Below are 27,358 nucleotides of genomic sequence, written 5' to 3'. Positions count from 1 at the left end.
TCGCCCCTAACGAATGGATGGGGACCCTTTGGCGCCTTACTGTAAGGGGGAACTTACACTAGCCTCTTTCGAGCGACGAATGGACTCTCGCTAGAGGTTTCGCGGAAATTACCCAAAAGGTTTGCAATAATGCTTATGAATGCCTACGAAAAGAAATAATACGATCCGTCCCCGTTAAGGGCTTAATACACGCCTTTCGGAATCAAATTTCTCGCTTCCCCAGCAGAGTCGTCACTTGTTAGACGAGGTGCCGTGGCCTAATCTCCCGGGCAGACCGGGGGGTGGACAACCTCATGGCGACGTCAGCGGTGATTGGCGCCGAAAGCAACCAATCGTGGAATCAAGCTGCTCGGTAGGACCGGAGCTCGGAGATATGGAAGAGTCGCCACCCACGAATGGGAAAATGAACACTGATCCCTTGCGGGAGACCAGTGTGGGTTCGGGAAACTTGGGTACGAGCCGAGAAGGCTAGCTCCTTTCCGGAGAAAGGCTAATAGGCACCCCGACATCGCCCGGTTATGAACCACCGGCCTCCTACTCAGCATGTTAGGCGATAACGGACTAATCGCATATTTCTTTAAGTTTAAAATTCATTTAAAACCTTTTCTTTCTCATTTTGGAAACCGTTTTGAGCATATATTATTGAAAAGCCACTTTAGTAAAGAATCACCCATTTACATCAGTTCAATATAAAAGAGAGGGGAGGAAGGAAGAAGTGGTTTATTTACGACGTGATTTACATGTCGTGTTGCGAGTTAATTCTACACTAACTTATCTCCCCAAAACGAGTTTATTTACATGGTTCGCACCTTAATCGCCGTTGGAACGATTTAAGTGCGTTTTAAAACCCCGTTTGATGAAGTTCACCCGAATCGCCGTTGGAACGACTCGGGCGTTTGAAAACATTGAGATAAAAACCTTTAATAAGAAAACGTGGTTAAACATACAAGTCAATTTTATTTTTATACAAATCCTTTAAGAAAGCGATTCAAAACTTCATTATTTACAATGAAAACGATTTTTAATTACAAGGTTCGCTTAACCCGTCGTTGGAACGGACTAAGGTTTTAAAACGCGGTGTTTTGAGAAACGATTTGAAATGTCAAGAAAACACTATTTATTTACATTAAGGAACCTCTAAAAAACCTTTAGTTTAAATAATTAAATTGAAAACTCTTTTTGTGATTTATTTTTCCCTACGAATGATCTCCTCTCCTGGAGAATTGCTGATGTGGTGGACTCGGAGGGAGACTGGATCTGGTCTAAGTTCGACTCCTTTCTTAGCCTGGAGACCCTCCTTAATATTAGAGGTGTGAAGATTAGTAATCAGGAGGAGGATAAGGACAGACACTGCTGGGCCTTGACTAATAATGGTTCTTATTCTTGCAAATCGGCCTATGAAGCTTTTACCCCTAATAGGGCTGATCCTCCTTTGGAAATTTGGAAGTCCATTTGGGCCCTCAAAGTCCCCTACCGCATTAGGAGTTTCCTATGGCTGGGAGTCAAAGACAGGCTCCTCACGAATGTAGATAGACACAGAAGGCACTTGGCTGTATCTGGTGCCTGTAGCAGATGCAGCGGCCATGTGGAAACATTGTGCCATGCTTTGAGGGATTGCCCGAATAGTAGAAAGGTTTGGGAAGGGGTCCTTCCTCACCACATCCTTCCTTCCTTTATGGGGTTCTCTGATATTGACTGGTTCTCTGAAGGCGTTAATGGGAATTTGTTGGCCAGTATGGAGCACGGGGCTATTCTCTTCGCTATTATTTGTCACCAAATGTGGAAATGGAGGAATGAAGAGTTATTTGCTGAGAAGACTGTCTTTATTCCTGACCTCCAGTTTTACTTCTCGAAAAAACTCTCTGTTATTACAAAGAGTTTTGAAGGAGAGCCCCTGGTTCACCCCTCCCCGGTTAAAGAGGTCCAGTTAGTTGGTTGGAGGAAGCCCAGGGAAGGGGTTGTCAAGTTGAATACGGATGGCTCCTGCCTTAGTAATGGCAGAATTGCTGCTGGTGGAGTTCTTCAGGATGCTGGTGGCGCCTGGCTGGCTGGGTTTACCCATAACTTAGGTACGGGCTCCTCCTTTACTGCAGAGCTCTGGGGGATCTTGTCTGGCATTAAACTCGCCATTCGCATGGGTGTTAAAAGACTTTCGGTGGAGTCTGACAATTTGGAGGCTATCAACAGGATTTCGGATAGACAGGCTGTTTGTCTTAAGAGTCAGAATCTCATTAAAGCCATCTTAAGGCTTCGTCCTGCCTTCGATTCTCTTACCTTCTCCCATATTTATAGGGAGCAAAACCGCATGGCGGATCGCTTGGCAGCTGCTGGGCATGGGGGGATGTTAGGTGTTTCTACCCTTTCCGTTCCTCCTTCTTTTCTGTTACCTTCTCTTCTTGAGGATATGATTGGAGTCAGTCTTCCTAGACTGATCCCGGGTTAGGTTTTTGTTTGTTTGTTTTTTTTCCTTCCCTTCTTACCAAAAAAAAAAAAAAAACAACAATGAACATATCAAATCAAAATCCACTCCAAATAAAACCCATTTAAAATATGGACCCATAAATGTCCAATGAATAAAGAAAATAATATAGGCATATATATATATATATTCATTTAAAAATAATGATATACATATAATTTTAGAAAACCAAGTAAAGGAGGCTACTCAATAGCTAAATATATCAATAATAATGAAAATGAAAGATACTAAATATACTTTTACCTTACTAAGAAAAACATGTAAAATAATAAACCAAATTCATTGTTAATAAGAAAATAAACGCTATATTCCAAAATGACTATTGTAATATATAGAAAATAACTTTCCCAAATATACATTAAACATTAAAATGACTCCTAATTATCCTCTAAATATCTACTAATCAATTACCTCAAGATACCCAAGTAAATAACATTTTAAAATACAACCCAATATAACTTAAATGAAATGAGAGGAAAAATCTACATATATATGTATATACTTTATTAAGTCTAATTAATTGAAAATAATATATAAACGCATTAAATAAATATATGTACAGAGTATCTAAAAATAACTTAAAAGCATATATTACATAATAATACATATATGTACCAAGGATCAAAAGCTTAAAAGTTGAGAATGAGGGACCAAAACAGCATTTTTTACATTCTGGCAGATTTACCGACGGAAAATCCGTCGGTAAACAGCAATTAGTGACAGAAATGGAAAATTACAGCAGCACTCCAATTATTTCCAGATTTATTCAAAAGCTTTAAATTAAGTCTGTTCAATCGTTTTGGATTTCCGAACTACCAAAAATGGATCATAGTTAATAACGGAAGTCCCTAAAACGACGTTTTTATTTTAAAACATTATTCGGAAATCTCTTTAAATTAAAACTTATAATTACAACGTTTTTAATACCCGAACTACCTTTTTATCGGATCACGGTTCGTATTGGGATATTAAAACGAGGGTTTTTATTTTAAAACAAAATCAAATTTTATTCAACACGAGACGAAAATTAAATAAATACGCAAAATTAAATAAAACGTGATAAAATAAATGAATAACTAAATAAATAAAAAATATAACATAAAAATAAATAAAGGAAAGAAATAAATTAAATAAAATAAAGCGAGTCTAGTCCTCGGATAATATCTCAAGTTCGGTATCTGACAGTCAAAGCCGATTGATTCCACGAGTCGTGATTTTCCGGTTTTTTTAGTAAAAATTTAGCTTTGGAAAATTTGGATTTTTTTGGGAAAAAAAATATTCTCCAAAAAATTGACTTTCTCTCTCTAAAAATGTTTAGAGTGAGAAAGCTCCAAAATCCTCTCCCTCCAAATGCATGGGGATCCGTGCCCTTTTTATAGGGAAACGGATTCCCGAAAGCTTGGGCGACCGCCCAAGACCTGTTGGGCGGCCGCCCAACATTACGTTGGGCGATCGCCCAACAAAGGTTGGGCGGCCGCCCAACATTTGTTGGGCGATCGCCCAACAATTGTTGGGCGAGCGCCCAACGCAAGGTTGGGCGCACGCCCAACTCAAGGTTGGGCGCACGCCCAACGCAAGGTTGGACGGGCGTGCCCAACCGTCGTTGGGCACTCGCCCAACGTTCGTTAGGCGTTCGCCCAACGACCGTTGGGCGTTCGCCCGACGTGGTTGGGCGCTCGTCCAACGGCCACCGAGGCGTGCCTCACGCCGTCGGGCGTGCACGCCCCGCGGCCGCCGAGCGGGTGTCCGACCACCGTCGACCGCGCGCCGGATGCTGCTAAGCACCCGCGCCATACCGCTAAGCATAGGAGAGCCACCTTACCGGCAACAGCGACCCGTCATAACTTTTTCTTCCTTATTATGTATTTTTTTTTAAAATTCCAGAATCAATCGCTTCAACCGTCTTGTTTCCAGGTTTTCATCACAGGTCCTCCGACTCGGTGTCTACAACGGGATATGCTACCTCTGCTGAGGTTGACCACCACTTCACCAAGCTACACTCTTTAAATGACCGGTACTCGTGCGCTAATTTCCTCCACTTCCTAGTGTTCGATCGAGCAAATTAGTGAAGCTATACGTCTACTCAACTTGAGTAAGGAAGAAATGGATACTGACTTGGTGAAAACAAATGAAATCCTGCAATACTCCCAAGCCACCTTCAAACATGTGCGCCACACGAATGCTCAACGTCAGTTCTACGATTCGGCCTTGCTCAAAATGTATCATCAAGCTTATGCCAGGCTGACTGACACGCTGACCTGGATTGGGAAATCACAAGAATATATTCTCAGTACATGGGGTCCCGTGTGCCATCATATTTTGAAAACTCCAGAAGCTATGCCCCAGCTTTTTTACCCAACCAGACCTAGGACCAGCAATGCCTGTAAAAGAAAGAAGTAAAGGCTTGCTTGCCAGTCCACTCATTGCTATTTGATAGCCATTGGAAACCTTATCACTATTTTCACATATAGAAGAATGCTGCTATTCGGACAATCTTTAGTGCATCCATTCGAGTCCCCGGATCCATTATAGACGATGGCGTTCCTGTCTTCGACGGTCTCAGGGAGAGCACGAAACAACTTAAGGCGTACTCAGTGAGATTGACTCGTGCTGTTCTGAATGACACCTTTATTCCTCCTCCGCCCGATGCTGGCAAAACGGGGGAGAAAGAACAAGCTGATGGAACTCAGCACAAATCAGGGGAAGTAGGAGAAGCATCTGGTAGTCAGCAGCAACAAAGAAACGCCAAGGGAAAAGGCAAAGTTAATCCTGCCCACCAAGCCCAAGTCAACAGAAAGAAACAGACTAGTCATTAGAACTTGACTTGTAGTATTTGTTTTTGGCGTTTTCTATTTTTGTATGCTGACTAACCATCTATCTATTTTAAGCATCTTTTTTTTATTTAAACTGACTTATCTATATATGATGCTTACTTAAAATATGCTATATGCTGAACTGTCTTAAATGAACAAACAATCGAAATTAAAAAAAAAAGAGGGAACATGCATGTGAAAAACTCTCAACACACATTTAGTCTGATACATGAATACACTTTGCTCTGATACATAAATTCAAAGATATAATCTCTCTGACACCTAAAACTGACCGTGTATCAAACTGAGTAAACACATGTTCCAACATATTGACCTCTTCTGAAAGCTGACCTAGGCTCATCTGAATTAGATCATAGAAGGTCTAGAATTGACCTTAGTCAGTACAAGCATGCTTTGATTTTTCTCAATTAAATCTTGGAAGGTTTAGAGTTAAATTGAGTCAAATAGATGCAACCCTTACGGGGGAGTAATTTCAGAAGAACGAAAGACAATTCAATCATGGCGAATTTCAAAATTGAGTTCCATAATTAAAAAATTTTCCAACATCAAAATGTGGGAGTTTGTTGAAACACCTTTCCAACATGATTTTGATTTGACAAAATTATTTAAGTTAATCCATGATTAAGACAATTAAATTTAAGTGCTTTGATTTAATTGTACTAATGCGTTTGTTCAATGTTGAGTATAAAAATACTTATAAGACAGAACATAGTCAGCATGACAACATAGCGCGGGTTGAGTAAAGAATAACTCAGTACGAAAGAAGGAAAGTCTTCTTCAGAACCGAAGCTTACAAATGAAGCTGATCACAGAAGCTGAGTGAAAAGCAACTCAGCATAAAAGAAGAGAAGTCTTCTTCAGAATTATATCTTGCAGAATGAAGCTGACCGTGGAAGCAGAGTGAAAGGCAACTCAGTATCGGAATTGGCGACAATCAAAGACAACGGTTATCAAAGTCATGCTGAATGATTTTAAGACAGCACCAATGATCCGTTTGCTAAAAGACAAGATCCAACAGTGATCTGCACCAATTCAGAAGCTTTGGAATTATGCATGGATACAGTTTCGAGACGCATGGGTCAAATGTCCGCTGGCTAAATGACGAAACCTGCACAAGAAGACAAACCTGCAAAAAAAAGACAAGCCTGGCGCCTGCAGAATTCAGACGACAGGATTGGCCTGCAAATCTGAAGCTGACCATAACAATGTCGGAAGAAAGAGCCGTTTGAATTCAACAGATAGATCCGAATTCAAATGATTGTGTCTTCAGATTTCAACTATAAAAGGACAAGTACACTTCTTGGATCCTTTGCCGAAAGATAAGAGAAAGAGAGCATACATACAAAGCACATCAAAACAAGAAAAAGATCTTACACCAAATTTCCTTTTCTGTGTAAAAGCTAGATTGATTTTGTAATCATCTAAAGTGTTCTTTGTCTGAAAAAGAACAAGTTTGTATCAATTGTAAAATTGAGAGAGTGGTGCTGAGTACTCGGTTTTAAGTACTCAGTGGTAGAGAAATCTAGGTGTTCGGTTATAGCACTTAGTAGGAGTTGAGTAGACGAATAGAGGACGGTACTCTTGCATATTCAACTGCCTTGTAAACGGTTTGTGCTCTACCTTTAAAGAGCTCAGTATTGGATTGAAAAAGCCCGGAGGGATTCTGGGGACTAGACGTAGGCGGAGAGGCCGAACAAGGATAAGTCGTGCTGAGTAACTTCTAACTCTATCTCAATATATATCTGTATGTGTTGCTTGCTATTAGGGATGTAAACGGGGCGGGGCGGGCGGGGATTTGGTTTCCCATCCCCGTCCCTGCCTAAACGGGGATTCCCCGTCCCCGTCCCCGCCAACTAAATGGGGACAAAAACGGTCCCCGTCCCCACCCCACGGGGATCCCCACGGGTACAGGGAATCCCCGTTTACCCATTTAGTACAAAATTATAAATTCAAAATCACCTAAAAATTGAAATGTACCAATACCATATTCATAATTCAGTTGCTCAAAGTCTAGAAACGACCAAATTCAACAAGCCATAATTTTACCTTGCCTAATAACAGAGCAATATACTGTAAAGCTCATTACAAATTTACAATCCCTCACCTCACATGCCAGCTTTACTGTATATATCAGTAATAACACCCATCCAAAAAGAAGGTTAAACTATAGGTGGCGGGGACAAAAGAAGAACATACAGTAGTGGGAATAGTAAATCCAAAGGATATTAAGATTGGGAGCAGGAAGTATTAAACATCATGAATCCAGAACATAATAAACAAGTATTTATGAACATATATATATATATATTCTCAACTAATTTTCAACCTTATATAAATATATACCCGATTGGCGGCGGCGATGCGAGGTCGGAGTGGTGGTGCGAGGTCAGGGTGGTGGTGCGAGGTCGGGGAGGCATCGTGCGGTGTGCGAGATTGGCGGCGACGATGGAGGAGCAGAGAAGATGGAGTGGAGATTGGCGCGACGATGGAGGAGCAGAGAAGATAATGGGTAGAGACAGAGAGAAAGCAGGAGATAATCTAGGAAGGAAAGGATTCAAGGAACCGTGTTTTTAGGTTAACAAAAGAAAATAATTAATTTTGAAAAAATTATAATATTTAAATTTTTTAATATTTTTTAACTAATTAGTGAATGTTTGATAAGAAATAGAAGTGGTTCAGATGGTTAAGACATTTAGTCGTGTATCAATGGGTCAGAGGTTCGATCCTCCTCATTCACATATATTTTTCAATTTCATATTTAAACGGGGAATCCCCGTCGGGGCATTAATGGTACAGGGGCGGGGATACCATTTCTCTAGTCAGTATCTCCTCCTCCTCCCAAGAGTATCTCTTAAGCATGCTCAATGCCAACATTAAGATCCCCGCTTCCACTATGGCCGATGGCATGGCAGTCTTCGATGGTCTTCGGGAAAGTACGAGTCAACTCCAAATGTATTCATCAAAACTATCTCGTGCTGTTCAATAGGGAACTTTCTTTCCTCCTCCTTCCAATTCCGATGCTGGCAAAACGGGGGAGAAAGAACGCGCTGCTGAAACTCAGCAGAGAATGGGGGAGATAACTCAGTCTGCCGCTGGAACTCAGCAGAAGTCTGGTCCATCTTCTGCTGACCCAAGAAATCCTAGTCAGCACCCAAGATCTGCCAAGGGCAAAGGCAAAACCCACCAAGTTCAAGTCAACATGAAAAGATAGATTAGGAATAGTCCTAGACTTGTAACTTTTGGCATGTTCTATTTTTTTTGTGCTGACTATCTATATAAAGCATCTTTTTTATCCAAACTGACTTATCTATATGTGATGCTTACCTGTTATGCCTATATGCTGATCTGTCATACTTAAACTAAACATTGAACATAAAATAAAATCTTGGGAACATAAGGAAAATACAAGTAAAATATACTCAGCACACATAATACCTATACAATAACTCTGATACCTATATGCAAAACTGAGTAACAACTACATGTTCCAAGTATTAACCATCTTCTGAAAGCTGACCTAGGCTCATTTGAATTAGATCTTGGAAGGTCTAGAATTGAACTAAGTCAGTAAAAGCATGTCTTAATTTCACTCGATTAAATCTTAGAAGGTTTAGAGTTAAATTGAGTCAATAGATGCAACCCTTACGGGGGAGTAACTTCAGAAGAATAAAAGGTAAATCAATCATGGGGAATCTCGATGCTGAGTTCCATAATTAAATATTTTTGCCAACATCAAAATGGGGGAGTTTGTTGAAACACCTTTCCACGTGATTTTGATTTGACAAAATTATTTAAGTTAATCCATGATTAAGGTGCAATTAAATTTAAGTGCTTTGGTTTAATTGTACTAATGTGTTTGTTCAATGTTGAGTACAATTATAAGTGAACAGAAATAAAAAGTACGACAGAATGAAGTCAGCATGAGACATAGAAGCTGAGTAAAACACGACTCAGCATAATAGAAGAAAAGTCATCTTCAGAACAAACGCTTGAAGATGAAGCTGACCAAAGAAGCTGAGTGGAACACAACTCAGCATAATAGAAGAAAAGCCATCTTCAGAACAAACGCTTGAAGATGAAGCTGACCAAAGAAGCTGAGTGGAACACAACTCAGCACAATAGAAGAAAAGTTTTCTTCAGAACAAACGCTTGAAGACTCAGCCTCGCCAGAGACAAAGAACAAAGGCAACGTCAATAAAGTCAAGCTGAGTGCTCATCAAGACAGCGCGAATGATCTGTTTGTAAAAAGACAAGATCCGACAACTGTCTGCACCAATACAGAAGCTTTGGAATTACGCACGGAGACAGTTTCGAGACGCATGGGTCAACTGGCCGTTGGCTAAAAGACGAAACTGGTGCTAGAAGATGAACCTGGCGGAAGAAGACAAGCATGACGCCTGCTAATTTCAGACGACAGGATTGGCCTGCAAAATCTGTATGCTGACCAGTGAATGACGCAAGGAGCTGTTTGAATTCAACGGATACATTCGAATTCAAATGATTGAGGCATGAGAAATTCACTATAAAAGGACAAGACCAACTCTTGGATCCTTTGCTGAAATACAAAAGAAAAAGAGCATATACACAAAGCACATTCAAACAAGAAAAGAAAATCTTACACCAAATTCCTATCTCTGTGTAAAAGTCTAGATTGAATTTGTATTCATCTAAAGTGTTCTTCATCTAGAAAGAACAGATTTGTATCAATTGTAAAAGTTGAGAGAGTGGTGCTGAGTACTCGGTTTTAGTACTCGGCGGTAGAGAAAATCTGAGTGTTCGGTTATAGCATTCAGTAGGGTTGAGTAGACGAATAGAGGAAGGTACTCTTGCATACTCAATTGCTTGTAAACGGTTTGTGCTCTACCTTTAAAGAGCTCAGTATTGGATTGAAAAAGCCCGAAAGGATTCTGGGGACTAGACGTAGGCGGTGAGGCCGAACCAGGATAAATATGCTGAGTAATTTCTAACCCTTTCTCTCAATATATATATGTATGTGTTGCTTGCTTAAATTACTCAAGATATAAATTGTATAAGCTGACACTGAGTAATCCGAGTGCTGAGTTGGAAGCTAACCTAAGTGTTAATTCCCAACTCGCAAGTAAAACGGTTCTAGTCAGCCTCTGACTAAAGCTGTCTTACATCTCTCTCGGCCGTGCTGACCAAAACTGAGTTAAGTAATTTAAAGAATTGACTAAGTCAGCATTATTAAGCGAAAAAGTTACATTAGTTCCTAACCCCCCCTTGGAACTAATTATACGGGACCAACACACTCGACCTGTCAATTATTGTGTTCGTGTCATGTTAAAAAGAGTAAACAAATCCAACACAAAAACTTTCATGTAATAACCGTGTTAACCTGTTCGGTTAGTGTTAATTTTGTATCATATTTTCGGGTTACATGTAATTTTCTTATGCATATATATTAATGATAACTTTTAAAAATATAAGAAGATATTATGCTATTTTCAAATACTTTCTGTCATTTTTAGATTAGTATGTTTGTACTAACCATCGCAAAGTCCGCTAATATCATGTTAGAGAGTCATGTAATGTGTTTATAATAATTTATGAGGGTGAAATCATATTTGCAAGTAATAATTATAATTTTTTTATATTTATTAATAAAACGACATGTAAAAACACGAGAGAATATATAACAATAATTTTAAATATTTGTGTCGTTTTTGGATTAACATATCAACCCTAACTCAATCCAAAAATTTGTACGTCAACCCAAAAATGATACGTTACCTACTAAGCTATATCCGAACACTAAAATTGCTTGTCGTGTAATCGGACCGTTGTACTTTTGTCACCTCTAGTGAACACTACTGTAACATTTTCAGCAAGATATTTTGTTACCATTTCACTCCCAAATACATAGACAGTAAGGAAACTACTTAATAAATTAAATTCGTTTTTAAATTATAAAACTAGATCCTGAGGGAAGTCCATTTACATTTATAGCTTCATTTAGACATAGTCTACGAAATTAGACTCTTCCAATTATTTTTTTCAAAAATACCCTTTCATCTTCTTCGACCATCTTCTTCCTAATCTATTAGATAATTTAAACTAAAGAAGAACAAACAACACGACCATGTTTCAATCTAAAAACAACTAATAACACAAAAAGAAACTAAGAACAATGAAGAACAAGTAGAAGTAAATTTTGAATGTGAAAATTACAACTTCATATGGTTCTCATTCTTAATAAAAAGCTTTGGCTAATAATCTAAATCCCTATTTTCAATCATATTCGAAATTTTATGAAATGAGGTTCGTATTTCATAAAATGCTAACCTCATGAGTTCGCATTTTATAAAATGCAAACGATTAAATTTATTTTAAAATTTAAAATTACGCAGAAAATGGGTTGAAGAAGAAATTGAAGTTGTAAAAATTTACTCTAAACATTCAAAATTTACTTGTATTTGTTATTCGTTGTGTTTAGTTTCTGTTTTCTCGTTGTTCTTACGTTGAAATAATATTTTTGTTTATTGTGTTTAGTTTCTGTTTTCTTAGGTTGTAGAAATTTACTCTAAACATTGAGAAGATACGTTGAAAAAGAAGATGACGTTAAGAAAGATGAGGAGCTTGTAAGGGTATTTTTGAAAAAATGTATGGAAGTGCCTAGTTTAGCTGCATATGTCTAAATAAGTCTATCAGGGTCTGCTTGGATCGGGGTTAGTGGAGGTTAATTAAATGGAGGTTATTTTTCTAACCTTGCTTGGGTAGGAGTTTAAATGGAGATTATTTTTCTAACCTTGCTTAACCTTGCTTGGGAAGGAGTTTAAGTTTAAATGAAGGTTAAATGAGGTTAAATGGAGGTTCAAAAACCTTCAATTTCAGTCCCACCAAATTGGTGGGATCTCGAGGTTGTCTAACCTCCCCTCCCTTTCCCTCCCTTCCCTTCCCCTCCCTTCCCCTCCCTTTAATTAACCTCCCTTTAATGAACCTTATGAAACCTTCATCCAATCGGACCTTAAATGTAAATTGACTTCTCCAAATGTCTAGTTTTGTAATTTACCTTTAAATTAGGGGATAAGGGCCAAATTTAATCTTAAAGTTTTAAATGAATTACAGATTTAGTCATAACGTATAAAATGATGTAAATTTAACTCCAACGTTTTCAAGCAAGATCAATTTTTACCCTGCACTATCAAAAATTTGAAAGGACTTGTTTGACTGTCATCGAACCTTCCAAACAAGTTTGTCGATAAATCGAAGTATTTTCATACATTTTGTAACTATATTAAAAAAATTATGATTAATTTATATGCAACAGATTTAGTTTTTTAGTATTTTAACAAATTTGTGTAATTTTGTTAGCTATTTACTAAATATATTAAAAATAATTGATATTTCAAATGTCTAAAGTGACAGTTAAATATCAGTTAAACTAGTTTTTTTAAAGTTCGATAACCTAGGGTTAAAATTGACATTACTTAAAGACGTTAAAGTTAAATTTACACTATTTCGTATAATAAAGCTAATATGCACTTTCTTTAAAACGGTAGAATTAAATTTGTTCTTTATCCCATAAAATTTAGTAAAACAAACTAGAAATTGTATGAGAGAAGGATTCTACAGCAGAAACTATATTACCAACTCAAATTCTTATTTAAACTATTTTAAATCAAATTATCTATAACACAACTAAATCAAATTCAAACATAATTAGATTATCTTCGTGAATTTTATGAAGAATTCAACCAAAAATAAAAATAAGAAGAGATAATTAGTAATTATAATTAAAAAGAAATTGTGCATAAGTAAAAATCTAACTGTTTTTCTACCAAAAAAAAATCTAACTGTTTTCATTAAAAAAAAAAAAAAGCTTAATACATCATTTGCACTATCAACTTATCCAAAAAGTTTGATTAACTCCCTAAACTTTCAAAGTGTGCCAATAGCCTCCTAAACTTGCATAAAATATTCAATTAGTCCCTTAAACTTACACAAAATGTAATCAATTGATCACTTAATTGTAAAAAAGTACGTTAAATGCGGAAAATGTATTACACGAAAAGATCGGGGTATACAGTTCTAATATTAGTGGATACAAATTTTATAGTTGAGTAAGTAATAACTTTCTTTTTAATCTATTTTTAAATTATGTAATAACATTTTAAGATGCGTGAAATACCTCTTCCGTATTTAATTTACTTTTTTTTTTTTGCAGTTAAGTGATTATATTTTATATAAGTTTAGGGAGCTAACTGAATATTTTATGTAAGTTATCAGGATACTTTAAAAGTTTAGAATACCAATCAAATTTTTTGGACAAGTTCAGAGGACAAACGAAAAAATTCAACCGAGAGATTATAGTATACAATCCAGTACATGGATAATATGACGCGCCTGATTAATCATTTAAGGGTAAAATAATAAAAAAAATACATGTAATTTGTTCTATTTATAAAGGCCTAATACACAAATAACCCATGAACTTGTTCAAATGTTGCAACTACCCCCTCTAATTTTCAATTGTAACAACTTTACCTTTTAAACTTGTCCAATTGTAAAATATAAACCCTCAAACTTGTCCAATTATAAAACATAACTCCAAATTGGAATTTTTTTTACTCCGTACTTAAATCAACCGTAAAAACGTTTCACCAGATTCGTATCACGCCAAAGGTCTGATTATCACACTCCACCGACGATTGCAGCTTTTGTATTTCGCGTGTTTCTTCAATTGCAGCTCATGTCAGCAATTTGGAGTTATGGTTTATAATTGGACAAGTTTGAGGGTTTATGTTTTACAATTGGACAAATTTAAAGGGTAAGTCATTACAATTGAAAGTTCGGAGGACATTTATAATATTTGGATAAGTTCAGGAGTTATTTATATAGTGGGCGACTATATACCGCCCCTAAATTCCGGTTCACCGCACCCTATTGACCATTTTTCCCTTCTCATTATTTCAAATAAGAATTTTGAAAATTCCAAATCCTCTCTACTTTTTTTCCGTTTTCAAAAAACCGACCTAAAACGAGATGGCACGAAAAGTAGGCATCGGCAAAGGATACATGGGTATTACGGTAAGTTTTTCCGTTCAAATAATTAACGAATTAGTGATTTTTAGGGCTGAAATTCGGGATTAAAATCCCAGAATTTGCACCAGACGGGTGCGATGCACTTGTTCCACCTACGGTGGAACGCATGAACTATGCGTTCCACCGTAGGTGGAACAAGTGCGCGACGAACGATCCACCGTATGGTGGATTGCACGGCACACGCGCTCCACCGTAAGGTGGATTGCGCGGCGCACGCGCTCCACCATACGGTGGATCGTTCGTCGTACGCGTTCCACCTAAGGTGGAACGCACATAAGACGTGCGCTCCACCTTGTGGTGGAGCGCACGTCGCGACCGTTTGGCCTACGGGCCAAACGTTTGCGGCGCACTAGTCGGCCCTATGGCCGACTGGTGCGCCGCACCCGTTTGGGCCTTAGGGTAGGTGGTGTAAGCCACCCGCCCAGGCCAAAAAGGACCAAAATTTGATTATTTTTTTTAAAAATTTGTACGGACCGGGCGTAGGCAGACCCGAACATATAAAAAAAATTTATGGTAAATTGAATATAATAAATAAATAATATTACAGGATCAGGCGGGATCTGACCACAGACACACGTCTTCACGTCCTGTTACTGCATCTGCTCGGCGGGAGCGGGCGAAGCAGCTGCGGTTCATGACGGAGGGCACATGCAGAACAGGCGGAGCATGCTGAGGGACAGGATGAGGCGGCTGATATAGAGATGGACGGAGATGCCTCTATCCATCGTCCTAGTTCTGATACTATCCCCATACATCGTGGCGTCGTGACGAGGGGTCGAGACGGACGATTTTCTTCTATCGCAGCATCTTCTTCTGGTAAGAGAAATTTAAAAATGTGCTTATTTTTATTTGTTTTAATCGTGATTATTGGAAAATATACCAAAAATTTAATGTAAATCGTTTACTGTAATTTCAGGTAGCAGCAAGCGATCGAGGAGTGTTATAGAGGATGACTGGGTTGTGAAGGACCCCGTACCCGGGGGTCCATTTGATGGTGCTGTGATCCCGAGCTTTCTGGGACATGTTGCATGTGCTATTTGGGCCGGTCAGGATAGGGGCGTCCTTAGGTGTCATACCAGATCAGGGTATTGCTCGAAGCTGAGATCATGGTACAGTAGTTCTTCCAGGACGATTCAGTCGCGTATCGAGTCATCTGGCATGTTCCATTTACCTGGTATTATGCACAGTCACATAGATGCTGCTCTGATCACGGCATTTGTAGAGCGGTGGCAGCCAGACACGTCATCATTTCACATTCCATTTGGTGAGATGACCATTTTGATGCATGATGTGTGGGAGATATTACGCATCCCCGTAGATGGTGCCATGGTGACTGCTGATGCGAGTATTGATGAGCTTAAGGAGTGCGTGATGGATTTGTTTGGGATGACTCGGGTTGAGTTAGATGCCTGTCATTATTCTTCTGGTGGTATACGAGCCGCTTCCGTCATGGAGCACTGTGGAGGTGATCGGATTCCTGAGACCCAGGCTATAGCTTGGACGTGGCTGATGCTCGGTTCCACCTTGTTCGTAGACAAGAGTGGTGACCGCATCCGACCTTCTTGTCTGTTAGAGGTTCAGGACTCGGCAGCTGGAGCCGTTGGACTTTCTTGGGGATCAGCTGCACTAGCATATCTATACCGTCATCTTGGTATTGCTACCAGAGGAGATTGCGGGCAGATGACGGGTTGTATGACATTGCTCCAGTCCTGGATTTACGAGTATTTTCCTTGCTTCAGGCCACATCGAGAGGCAGTTAGAGTTGACCCGGATCTTCCTAGGGCTTCGTTGTGGCCATCTATATCGATGGAGAAGAGCGATAAGCGGCTGAGAGCATTTCGTGCCCGGCTTGATGTGTTGACAGCAGATGAGGTATACTTGCTATATAATTATAAATACTGTTCAATTAAAACAAATTTGTATTACTTGTATGTGTTAATGTAATTTTATACATCTGTAGGTGATGTGGATGCCGTATGGCCCTGATGCCATTACGGAGACCCCGATGACTCTATACGCTGGATGGATACGGTATCGGGATGTGATCGAGCCGTACATGCCGGGGCGATGCCTTCGACAGCTTGCACATGTGTAGACCATTCCTAGACCGATATTGCAGCCTTCTAAGGCTGTGCGTCCGTGGACCAGTTTGAAGTATCGTGTAGAGGTGCCAGCTGTGATGGTGCAAGGTATTTGGGACTCTTTTCCCCAGTCGGCCGTCCTTATATTGTCTGTATTCACTCCAGCACATACTCCATCAGATTGTGAGGATCAGTACATGCATTGGTACACCCGTCACTCACACCCTCGTCTACTTCCGGAGATTGTTGCACCCGGACCGACTGTGTATACTCGCTCGAACAGTGAGATTGTAAGTTATTTTTGGTTTTTCTTTACTGGTCTACTAATGTGAAATGATATTTACTGAAGTGTGAAGTGATATTAACTCTGTTTTTTGTTCCTTACTTTTTACAGTGGGTTAGTCGATTAGCTGGCTGGGGTGAAACTGTGTTGGATCACATGAGTCATCTGGACGAGGATGCTACGATTTATATAGGCAGTCGTTAGAGAAGATTATGGGTGCTTGGCATTTGGCCAAGTGAGTTATGACTGTATTTCGAAGTATTTTAGTACTATTATGACTGAATTTGGTATTTTGATATTATCATTTTTTTGTGGTACGCTTTGTTATTATTGCAAATTTAAGAATACATTAGAACGACATAAACGGCATAAACTGGAAAAATACATTACAACGACATAAACTGAAAAAATACATTACAACGATATAAACGGAAAAAAAATACATTAGTCACTATCTTCTTCGTACTCGTCAATGTTTGGTGAAGATGTCGCTGGTACACCTGACTGTATTGCAAAGTATATCTCTTTCTCCTCTGCAATATTCGTCTCATATTCCACAGGAAAAATGTTCCATGGAGCATTTCCTCTATTTCTTGGCCAAGCTCGTCCTGGAAGGTAATCGTTCTTTGAAGCGCTGATACTCTGTAGTACTCGAACCTCTAATTTATAGCGATCCCAATTTTGCACGATCGAGTAAGGATAAGTTCGATGAACCTCATGAGAAATTTCAGACTCTGTCCATCTTAAAAAGATGATGGAGTTGAAATTTTTTCTAGGGATAATTCCCCTCTGATTATCACGCAGTAGTCTGGCGAACATAGCTTTCCAGTCATCAATAGGCATAAACCACTTCAGAAATGTTTGAATATGACTAGGAATATTTCCTTCATTCAAACTGTTCAACCATTCCTCTAGAGCAAATTCAAAAGGCATGTAATACATATAACATAAGAACCATAGCATGTGTAGTGAGTATATTGGAAACTCACCAGCAGACGGAAGCTTGAAGCAAAACATAAATGGAGTTTCAGGATGGAACATTGCTAGACTCACAAATGTCTCTCCATATACACGGATTGCATAGTATTGGTAATCAAGCATCTTCACCGTGCAATCAGACTTATTCAAAGTTGACACTATGCTTTTCTCGGGAGGAAAATTAGGGAACTCATTGGTAAAATCAGATGAAGCCATTTATGTTTGAGAGTTTTCGTTGAAATGAATTTAAAGAGTAAATGTGGATAACTGAAGTAGAAAAATTGTTTAATTTTATAGATGGAGAATATAGCCGTTGGAATATATCCGTTTGAATATAGCCGTTGGAATACCACCTGTTCGAATATATTAATTAGAATTGACCTGTAACATTACAGAACCACACAGAATTAATCAGAATTCACCTGTAACATTACAGAACCACACAGAATTAATCAGAATTGACCTGTAACATTACAGAACCACACAGAATTAATTAGAATTGACCTGTAACATTACAGAACCACACAGAATTCATCACAATTCACCTGTAACATTACAGAATCACACAGAATTAATCAGAATTGACCTGTAACATTACAGAACCACACAGAATTAATTAGAATCGACCTGTAACATTACAGAACCACACAGAATTAATCAGAATTCACCTGTAACATTACAGAACCACACAGAATTAATCAGAATTGACCTGTAACATTACAGAACCACACAGAATTCATCACAATTCACCTGTAACATTACAGAATCACACAGAATTAATCACAATTCACCTGTAACATTACAAAACCACACAATATCAAATACTAATATCCCCTAAGTTTGGCCAATCTGGTCCACTGTGCCACCCTATCCTGATAGAAGCGCTCCCATCCTACAACGCTTTGACCTCGGTGCATAAACCCCCAGTGTACTATAGGGGGCACCAGAAAGTTAGGCGATAAATTTAAACGTATGTAGTGGTGGCAGTGATTCCCTAAATGAGCTATACAAATCTCACGTGATGGTCTTGTAGCAGTGGATGCGGCATACAATGGTAAGATAGTACCAAACAACGCTAATGTGTCCCCACCTGAGAAGCCAAATAACATGATAGCAGAATTGTACATTGTAGCAACCGGCCACAAGTCATCCCAAACGATCATCCAATAATCCGGCGTACAACCTGCACCGTCCCAACTTACTCTACGAAGAGCTGCATCAACAGTATCAATAAACACTCTTTGATACAGACAACGGTTAGCAATTACTTCATTTCGAATGTGATGCCTAACTGTCTGCCACGCGTCTTCGTCACCAAAAATGTAAGTTGCTACCGTACGGAAACCACAATTTCCATCACCTACAACGTCGTAGTATGATTCGACGTATGGTTTAATTATGCCAACTATTTTATCGGAATGTACGAAGTCAGAACCATAATACGTTTTTCCATCTGCATTCATGTATATTAGTGTAAAACAACTCTATATTGCAAAACATTTATAAAAAAAAGTTAGGTTTATCAGATAAACATTACCTGATGAGGCAGCATTATGTACCGAGGATGACGAGCTAATTCTGCCACTTCTACCACGACTCCTAGATGAACTAGTAGAACGAGCCCGTCCACGACGAGTTTCATTGTATTCCCAAGAACTCGGCATACATTTTGTGGATTTGCTCACCTTAAGTCGCCCTCGCACGTGAATTTTGACATCGGGTTCGGTGTACTGAGCTTGATCAGGGTGTAGTTGATCATGGATAAACATTGAAATATTACGCATTAAGGATGGGTCGCCTTTAGAGACCTGGTCCACTAAGGACTGAAAATATCGCTGCTCCTCATTCAGATCATTACGCCCGTCATTTTCATCAGTGTGACCATGATTGATTAAAAGTGTTCTCCAAAACACGTGAACACTCTCAGTACTGATCATTTGTTCCAGATCACAAGCTCGTTTCAGCTCACATGCACATGGTATCTGATGCGATGTTCTCAATACACAACCGCAACGCACGTACACTTCATGGCTCAACCCTCTCATGCGCTCTAACTCTTGATTCAACAACTGCAGACAGTAGTGAGAGACTTTGAATACAAGTTGGCTTAATGGGCGTCCGGCGAAAGTGACTGCTTGACGAAGCCGGGACTGCTCAAGCATGTACCTGATACGAAGACAAAATTATTATTAGTTAGTGAAATGATACAACCATAAATGCAAATTCCTAAATTGCAGTAGAAGAAATTGCAAATACCTTATATTGGTTGCTTGTGATTCAATCTGCTTGTGAACCTTCTGCCATACCGTGTCAAGGGACCCAGTTGTCGTATTGAGCCATTGCTTTAGACTAGCATGTTCGCTCTCCACTCGACAAGTAGTTGTGTTGCCAAAATGTAGGAACTCCTTTGTCCAAGCAACAACAAACTTCTCCTTATGCACCAACCACGTCTCCTCAACATACGAGATAACTCCTTTGAACCTGCTCATCTTTTCCTTCATCATCATAAGATTGGTCTCGTACTCCTCAATGGTTAATGATTCTAATATTGTTCTCCATTTGCCATTCTTGAATTTAGAGGCAAGGCCTTTATCTCCCATGATTCTATACACACGATCTTCCACATCCTTATTTATATGCCAAGTGCATAGCAAGTGCGCTGCTTGTGGAAAAACTTCTTGGATCGGCTTTAATAACCCAAGCTCCCTGTCACTAACAACAACGGTCGGGTTAAGATCATCCCCAAGCAAAATCTTCAGCCTTTGCAAAATCCAACAATAGCTCCCTTCGGTCTCGTCTTTAACAATAGCATACGCTATCTTGAAGTTATTATTGCATGGCGTCATCCCAACAATCTCAACAAATGGCATTTTGTACTTGTTTGTTTTGTACGTTGAATCAATGCCGATGTACCAGTAGTAAGTCCTGAACATATCAACTGACTCTGGATGTGCCATGAACACATGCGTTATCACACCTGAATCAGCCTGTGTGTAATTGACATATTTGTTCTCCACAGCAATATGGTAGAATTGACTAGCCAGGTCTCTACCTTCAAACCCGTCCCTCCTCATTTTGTCCCTGTAATTATATATGTGTTTAATTACTTAGTTGTCCTCTGGGTGTTTTTCTTTAACTGCTGCTAAAATAGCACAAGGCTTTGCTTGAGCTGAAGTCATATCACGCACAATTTGTTTAGATGCGATACTGAGTCCGCTCATTTGCCGACTTCCCTCTGGATACATACGCATTGTATGATTATGCATTCCAGTTAGCCCAGCCTTAGCCTGTATCCCCCATCCAGAAAGGTCTGCATGTTGATAGGCTTTAATCTGAAATTTACAGCGGCACGCTTTAGTTTTACTTTTCCTAATTACAGGATCTTCATCAATTTTCACAACACCTCTATATCGTTCACCCCGTGAACATCGCAACAACTTCTGTTTTCCCCCATGTTTGTGCGAAGATATTACAATCTCAAACCCATTCTGAATAGCTATCTTTTTTGCCCAATCAATAGCATCCTGACTTGAGGGGAAAACGGTATCCGTTATGAAACGCGAACTATAATCAATGTTATCGGGGTTCCAATCTTCTATCGGTACCTGAATATACGAAAAATTGACATTAAAATTACAAAAAAAAAACTTCGGGGCTATTTCTCCCGTGCAAAATTAATACGGGGCAATTTCTGCCCATTTTGGCCTGAACGGGCAGGCTGCCCGTTCCAAGGGTGGAGCGGGTGGCGCGTACCACCCGTTCCATGGGTGGAGCGGGTGGCGCATACCACCCGTTGCGTAGGCCGAACGGGTAGTTCATCCGTTCGGCCTAAGGAAAGGGTGGTATGCGCCACCCGCCCAGGCAAAAACCAATATAAAAAAACGAAAATACCTAATTAACGTTTTTAATAATCGTAATATTACCTCGTGTTCGAACTCATTGTCTTCGGGAATGCTTTGATCCATTTTTGTCAAATCCGGGATTTGTGCTCGGGAGAGAAAAGTAGAGAGAGTTTTTAAGGTTTTGGGAAAAAAAATAAGAAGGGCAAAATGGTAAAAAAGGTGCGGTGAATCGGAATTTAGAGGCGGTATATAGCAATACCCTTTATATATTAGGCCATTTATAAATACTGATACACGGTTTAAAGTCTGAAATTACACCGTTAAGATTATTATTATCGAAAACATTTTTATTTTTATATTTTATTCAAAATTACATTTATATTCCCAATTCGAATTGGATAAACATTAATTTAATTCCCAGTTTAGTAAAAAAACTTAAAAGAGAGGACAATACGGTACTTTGCTTCACAGACCGTCACCTCCTATATAAGAGCCTATCCAACTTCTAGTTTTCGCAAGCCTGCGCTACGAACTTCGACGATCACACACACTCCTCTCTTGGTGAGTTTTCCAACTCCGATTTTGCGTATAATTTTTTCTTTTTGTTTGGTTATTTGTCTTGTTAATTACTTGTTTACGTGTTTGTTTGATTGCATCGTTACCAATTTTGATCTGGGTTCTTAGATTAGAGATTCAATTTTCTATTACAATTTAGGTCTTTTCTGTGGGTTTTAATTGCGTTGTTTTAGGGTCGTTGTTGATTTCTAATACAATGTTTATTCAATTATCTGGGTTCTTTAGCATCTGTTCTTCCTCATCTCTGCAATTTTTGGGAGAAAGTAAATAGAAAAGCTTCAATTTTAGTACCAGATTTCAGCAGAGACAATTGACATCTTCTCTTGGACTTGGGTATGGAATTTCTTCCTCTATATTGGTTTTGCTATTTTTACTGCTTAATTGGTGAGTACCGGTTGATTAAATAATTAGGTTGAGAAATTGATTTTAGGAATCTTAGATTTGGCTCTCCTTTCTCTAGGAGCACTTGCAAAGCTTGGAGAATGTTCTGAAACATGTGAAATAAGTATCCCTGATAATGAAACTGAATATGATTGTTGCGAATTATAAAAGTATTTGAATTATAAATGTATTTTGAAGGAAATTGGGAAAACATTAACTACTCCTTTTAACTTTGCTGATATATGCTGCTTAGCTATGTTGCAAGGACACTCTTCGCGTTTCATGTCCGTTTTTATTTGAAAGCTATTTTAGGAAGGTTATGTTTTACAAATAATGCTTTCCAATTTCGAGTACGTGCAACATAGTCATTAGCAGTTGTAATGGAACCTTTGACATGTTATTTAGATTAGTGTAGAGAGTACTTCCATGTTGTTTTCAATTTAAGCCCTTTTTAGTTATCATTGTCTATCTAATTAGGGTTCTTAAGTAGAAAGTAATGATACTTTCACTTTCATCGCTTATATGTATATATATTATTACTACGAGCTATTTTTGTACATTGACTAGTTGGTCAATTTGTTAATACTTTTTCCTTGTAGAATTCTTGTATGTTTAGGAAACTGGATATTTTTTGAGAACCTTGAGGACTTCTGAAAATTCCAGTTCTGATACCATGACACGGTGACAAAATCAGTGTTGGAATTTTCTAACGAAGTATATAAATACAAAACAAGAGTCCTTGCTTCCCAAGGTTCGGTTTCGAAGGATATCCTAAACACACGGGTCTACTTTCCTAAACATATAGAATTCTATAAGCAAAGAATATTAACAAATTTACCAATTAGTCAATGTACAATAATATTCAGTAATAATCTACTTTCCCAACAAGAATTCTGTAAGGAAAGATTATTAACAAATTGACCCATTGGTCAATGTATAATAATATCTCGTAACATATATGAATGACTCGGTCCAACTTCTAGTTTTCATATTTATTGTAGAATAGATTTGCGCTACGAACTTCGGAATTCCTTGGTGAGTTTCCCAACTCTCAAGTCTCTTCGATTTTGCTCTTGTTCTTGAACATTATTGTTATTTTTTTTTGGTGATTTTTAGGTTCTTTCTGTAATGAATTACCATCTCTAGGTGTATTCGATTTTACTCTTGTTTCTTACTGTTATTGTTCTTTCTTTTAGTTTGGGCGATTTGAGGTTCTTTATCTAATTAATTACTTGTTAAGGGGTTTGTTTGATCGCATCATTGCAAATTTTTACCTCCGTTCTTAAAGATTCAGGTTTCTATTACAATTTTATGTCTTTTTTTGCTGGGTTTTAGTTCTTTCCTCTGGGGACGTCGTCGGTTTTTATTTTATTGAATTATACTTGTTGGAAATTCTCTATTTCTTGTGATCTGGATTGTGGGTATTTTTTATTTTTGCTAGTGATGCTGATAGGCTGATAGAGCACCCACAAATATGTACAAATTAAAATCCTCTGCTGCTGTTCTTTAACTGTCTTGCCTATAGATAATTCAATTTATGGTTTAAATTTATTGTAAAAAAGGATTATCTTGTGCCCAATTGGGTGGATCTGCTCCTTACAATTATGTATGAAACTACATTTTTTATTTGATGGTTGTTTATTTGGTTACGGATGTACAGATATATTTAAGTGGCAATGCAAAAAACTGTAACATTGGTGAGTCTATTGAAGCAAATTCGAAAAATGGTGATCAATCTCCGGAAAAAGACATGCTAGGATCACCGGAGCATATTAGACAATGGGAGGAAGCTAGATGTCCTATTTGTTTGGAACATCCTCATAATGCTGTCTTGTTGCGGTGTTCTTCTTATGACAATGGTTGTCGGATATTCATGTGCAACACGAGCACACACCATTCGAATTGCCTTGACCAATTCCGCAAGTCACCCGAGCCATCTCCTTCAAGTTTCATAGTGCCAAGAATCTTCGGTGGGCACACTGATCGCTCAGATGGCGAATCGGAGGATACGCTCACTTGCCCTATGTGTCGCGGACAAGTTTATGGTTGGTTTGTGATAGAGAGTGCTCGGCAATTCATGAACTCAAAAACTAGGAGTTGTTCGACCGAGACTTGCAAATTTGTTGGGAATTATATGGAACTTAGGAAGCATGCGAGAGCTGATCATCCTACTATACGTCCTTCAGTTGTGGATCCTGAAAGGCAGCAAAATTGGACGATGTTGGAAAATGAGATCGATCTCTCTAATTTACTTAACCTAGGATTAGATGGTAACGAAGAAGAAGAGACCGTGATATTAGATGAGATTGACACTGAAGTTGATAATACCAACATAGGATTTGTAGCAGATAATAATGTTGCATTTCTCGATGACATTTTATATTTTGGTTCTATAATTTTGTTTGCGGATTGGTTAAGGACGAGTCAGGGGAATGATTATAGAGATAATCGTTCTGAGAGGTTGCCTTCAAATAACACCGATTGGTTGAGGACGAGACAAAGGAATTATTATAGAGATAACCGCTCCAGGAGGTTGTCGCTTCCAAATAATGTAAGATATAATTTCAGAGGTCGGAATAACAATTATATTTCGAGATACAACAATAGTTTCAGTGGGAGGTATGATAACAATGTTATACTTAATAACGTTAGTAACAATTTGAATTCGAGGCAGAACGACATTTCTAGAGAAAGAATTTCTAGAAATAATAGAGATGATAGACATAATGATGATAATAACAATCTGAATCCTAGGCAGAACAACAGTTTCAGGGGCAATAACACTCAGAGAATGCGAGATACAAGGCTTAATAGTACAAGACGGAATAACAATGGGAGAAATGTATATGATAGAAGTGGTAGGGGAAATGCCTCTAGATAGATATTTATATTGTCTCAATTTATGTAATTCGATTTATGTTTATGCATTTTAGTTTTTTTTTTTGTAAATTTTACTAAAATTAAACTTTTTTCAAATTTTTTTGAACGACTTTTGTTCGATTTCATGAATTCTTTAGCACGCTTAATGATAAACCAACTATAAACATGTTTTTTTGGCACAAAGAGCAAGTGAGCATATGCTTGCGTTGATTTGCTACCAGGTTATCAGTTTCCCTTCAGATGTATGATAATGACACAATGATGTTAATAACAATCTAAATCCTAGGCAGAACAACAGTTTCAGGGGTAATAACACTTGGAGAATGCGAGATACAAGATTTAATAGTACTAGATAGAATAATAATCGGAGAAATGGATATGATAGAAGGGGCAGGGGATATATCCCTAGATAGATATATATATTGTCTCAATTTATGTAATTTGATTTATTTTTATGCATTTTAGTTTTTAGCTTTTTTTTTTTGTAAATTTTAAATTCGTAAGTAAATTTTACTAAAATTAAACTTTTTTCAAGTTTTTTTGAACGACTTTTGTTCGATTTTATGAATTCTTTAGCACGCTTAATGATAAACCAACTATAAACATGTTTTTGGCACAAAAGGCAAGTGAGCATATGCTTCGTTGATTTGCCACCAGGGTTATGCCTTCAGATGATTCCTAGCACCATGAATTTTAATGGAGAGGGGTTAGATGATTTGCAAAATTGATCACAAATGGTGAGACTTGTATTCTTTTTGTTAATGGTAGGTCCTACTCTTGTGAGAAGGTAAGAACACATGCAAAGGTTTCCTCAGTCCGGACGGAGATTGACCATTGATCGTAAAGGAAAAGGGAGTTTGACTACGAGGCCCACCCATTGTGTAGGGCTTTTCCTCACACTGAAAATCAACGGTCCTTCTTTCTCTGAAGAAACCGAGTTTTGTGTCAATTTGTAGCTACATGCTCTGATGCATTAAGCTATAAGCCCCACAATGTCTCCACTAGATCTCTTCCTATGAGTACATTAAAATAAAAACTTTCCTCTCCCTAACCATTTCGAGGTAAAGAGATCGAAATCGCATATCTTTGTTAAGAACGGTGCATTCTGAGGTGTGAAGTGGAAGAGAGGATTTTATAATTAGGGTTTTAAATAAGATGGTTTTTTCATTGTTTACCTTCATTCTTAGAATTTCTCGAAGGATAAGTAAGAAGTTAGGATCATATTGTGCGACAACATCCATAAGTTTGCTGCTTTTCTTCGGTGAAAGTTTTATTTTCCCAGAATATATATTAATTTTTGGCACAATTCATCTTATTGTGGTCGATTTGACTCCGAAAAAGAAAAAATGTCATCTACCTTTCCCACACAATCTTTGACCTCTTCCCCCAACATACGAAAAAAGAATCTATCATGGCGTCTTTCAAAAGACGAGTAAGGATGACAAGGTGGAGGCTGTCGAAACCAAATGAGACGAAACATAAGAATTAACACTAAACCTTTGAGTGATTTTGCCTCATTTTCTTGGATAAAGGAAGAGACCCCTCACTCCATTTCCATATCACTTAGGCACTTGTAAAGGATATGGACAGTTGAATCTGTAGTTTTTAAAGGGTCACTAGGCATTCAAATTGCCTTGACCAATTCTACAAGTCACCCAAGCCATCTCCTTCAAGTTTCATAATGCCTAGAATCTTTTGTAGGCAAATGGATCACCCAGATGGCAAATCAGAGGTTATGCTCACTTGCCCTATATGTCGTGGACAACTTATGGTTGGTTTATGATAAAGCCCGCTCAAGAATTCATGAACTCGAAAACTCGAGTTGTTCTACTGAAACTTGCAAATTTATTAGGAATCATATATAACTTGGGAAGCATGCGAGTTTGATCATCCTACTATACATTGTTCAATTGTGAATTCCGAAAGGTAACGAAATCAAATGAGCCTGGAAAGTGAGATTG

General features: G+C 38.3%; 1 protein-coding gene across 1 annotated transcript; it reads left to right on the top strand.

Moving 5' to 3' along the window:
• Positions 1 to 22,054: 22,054 nt before the first annotated feature.
• LOC136232740 (uncharacterized) lies at positions 22,055 to 25,605 on the top strand. The gene is made up of 2 exons (XM_066022122.1): positions 22,055 to 22,121; positions 24,178 to 25,605. Exon 2 carries the CDS (start codon positions 24,268 to 24,270, stop codon positions 25,396 to 25,398), a length of 1,131 nt encoding a protein of 376 aa, XP_065878194.1. The 5' UTR covers positions 22,055 to 22,121; positions 24,178 to 24,267; the 3' UTR covers positions 25,399 to 25,605.
• Positions 25,606 to 27,358: the final 1,753 nt, after the last annotated feature.

This window comes from Euphorbia lathyris, chromosome 6 (genome assembly GCF_963576675.1).
Source record: "Euphorbia lathyris chromosome 6, ddEupLath1.1, whole genome shotgun sequence".
Lineage (NCBI taxonomy): Eukaryota > Viridiplantae > Streptophyta > Magnoliopsida > Malpighiales > Euphorbiaceae > Euphorbia > Euphorbia lathyris.
Note: the sequence above shows the minus strand (reverse complement) of the source record. Positions and strands in the feature narration are given on the sequence as shown.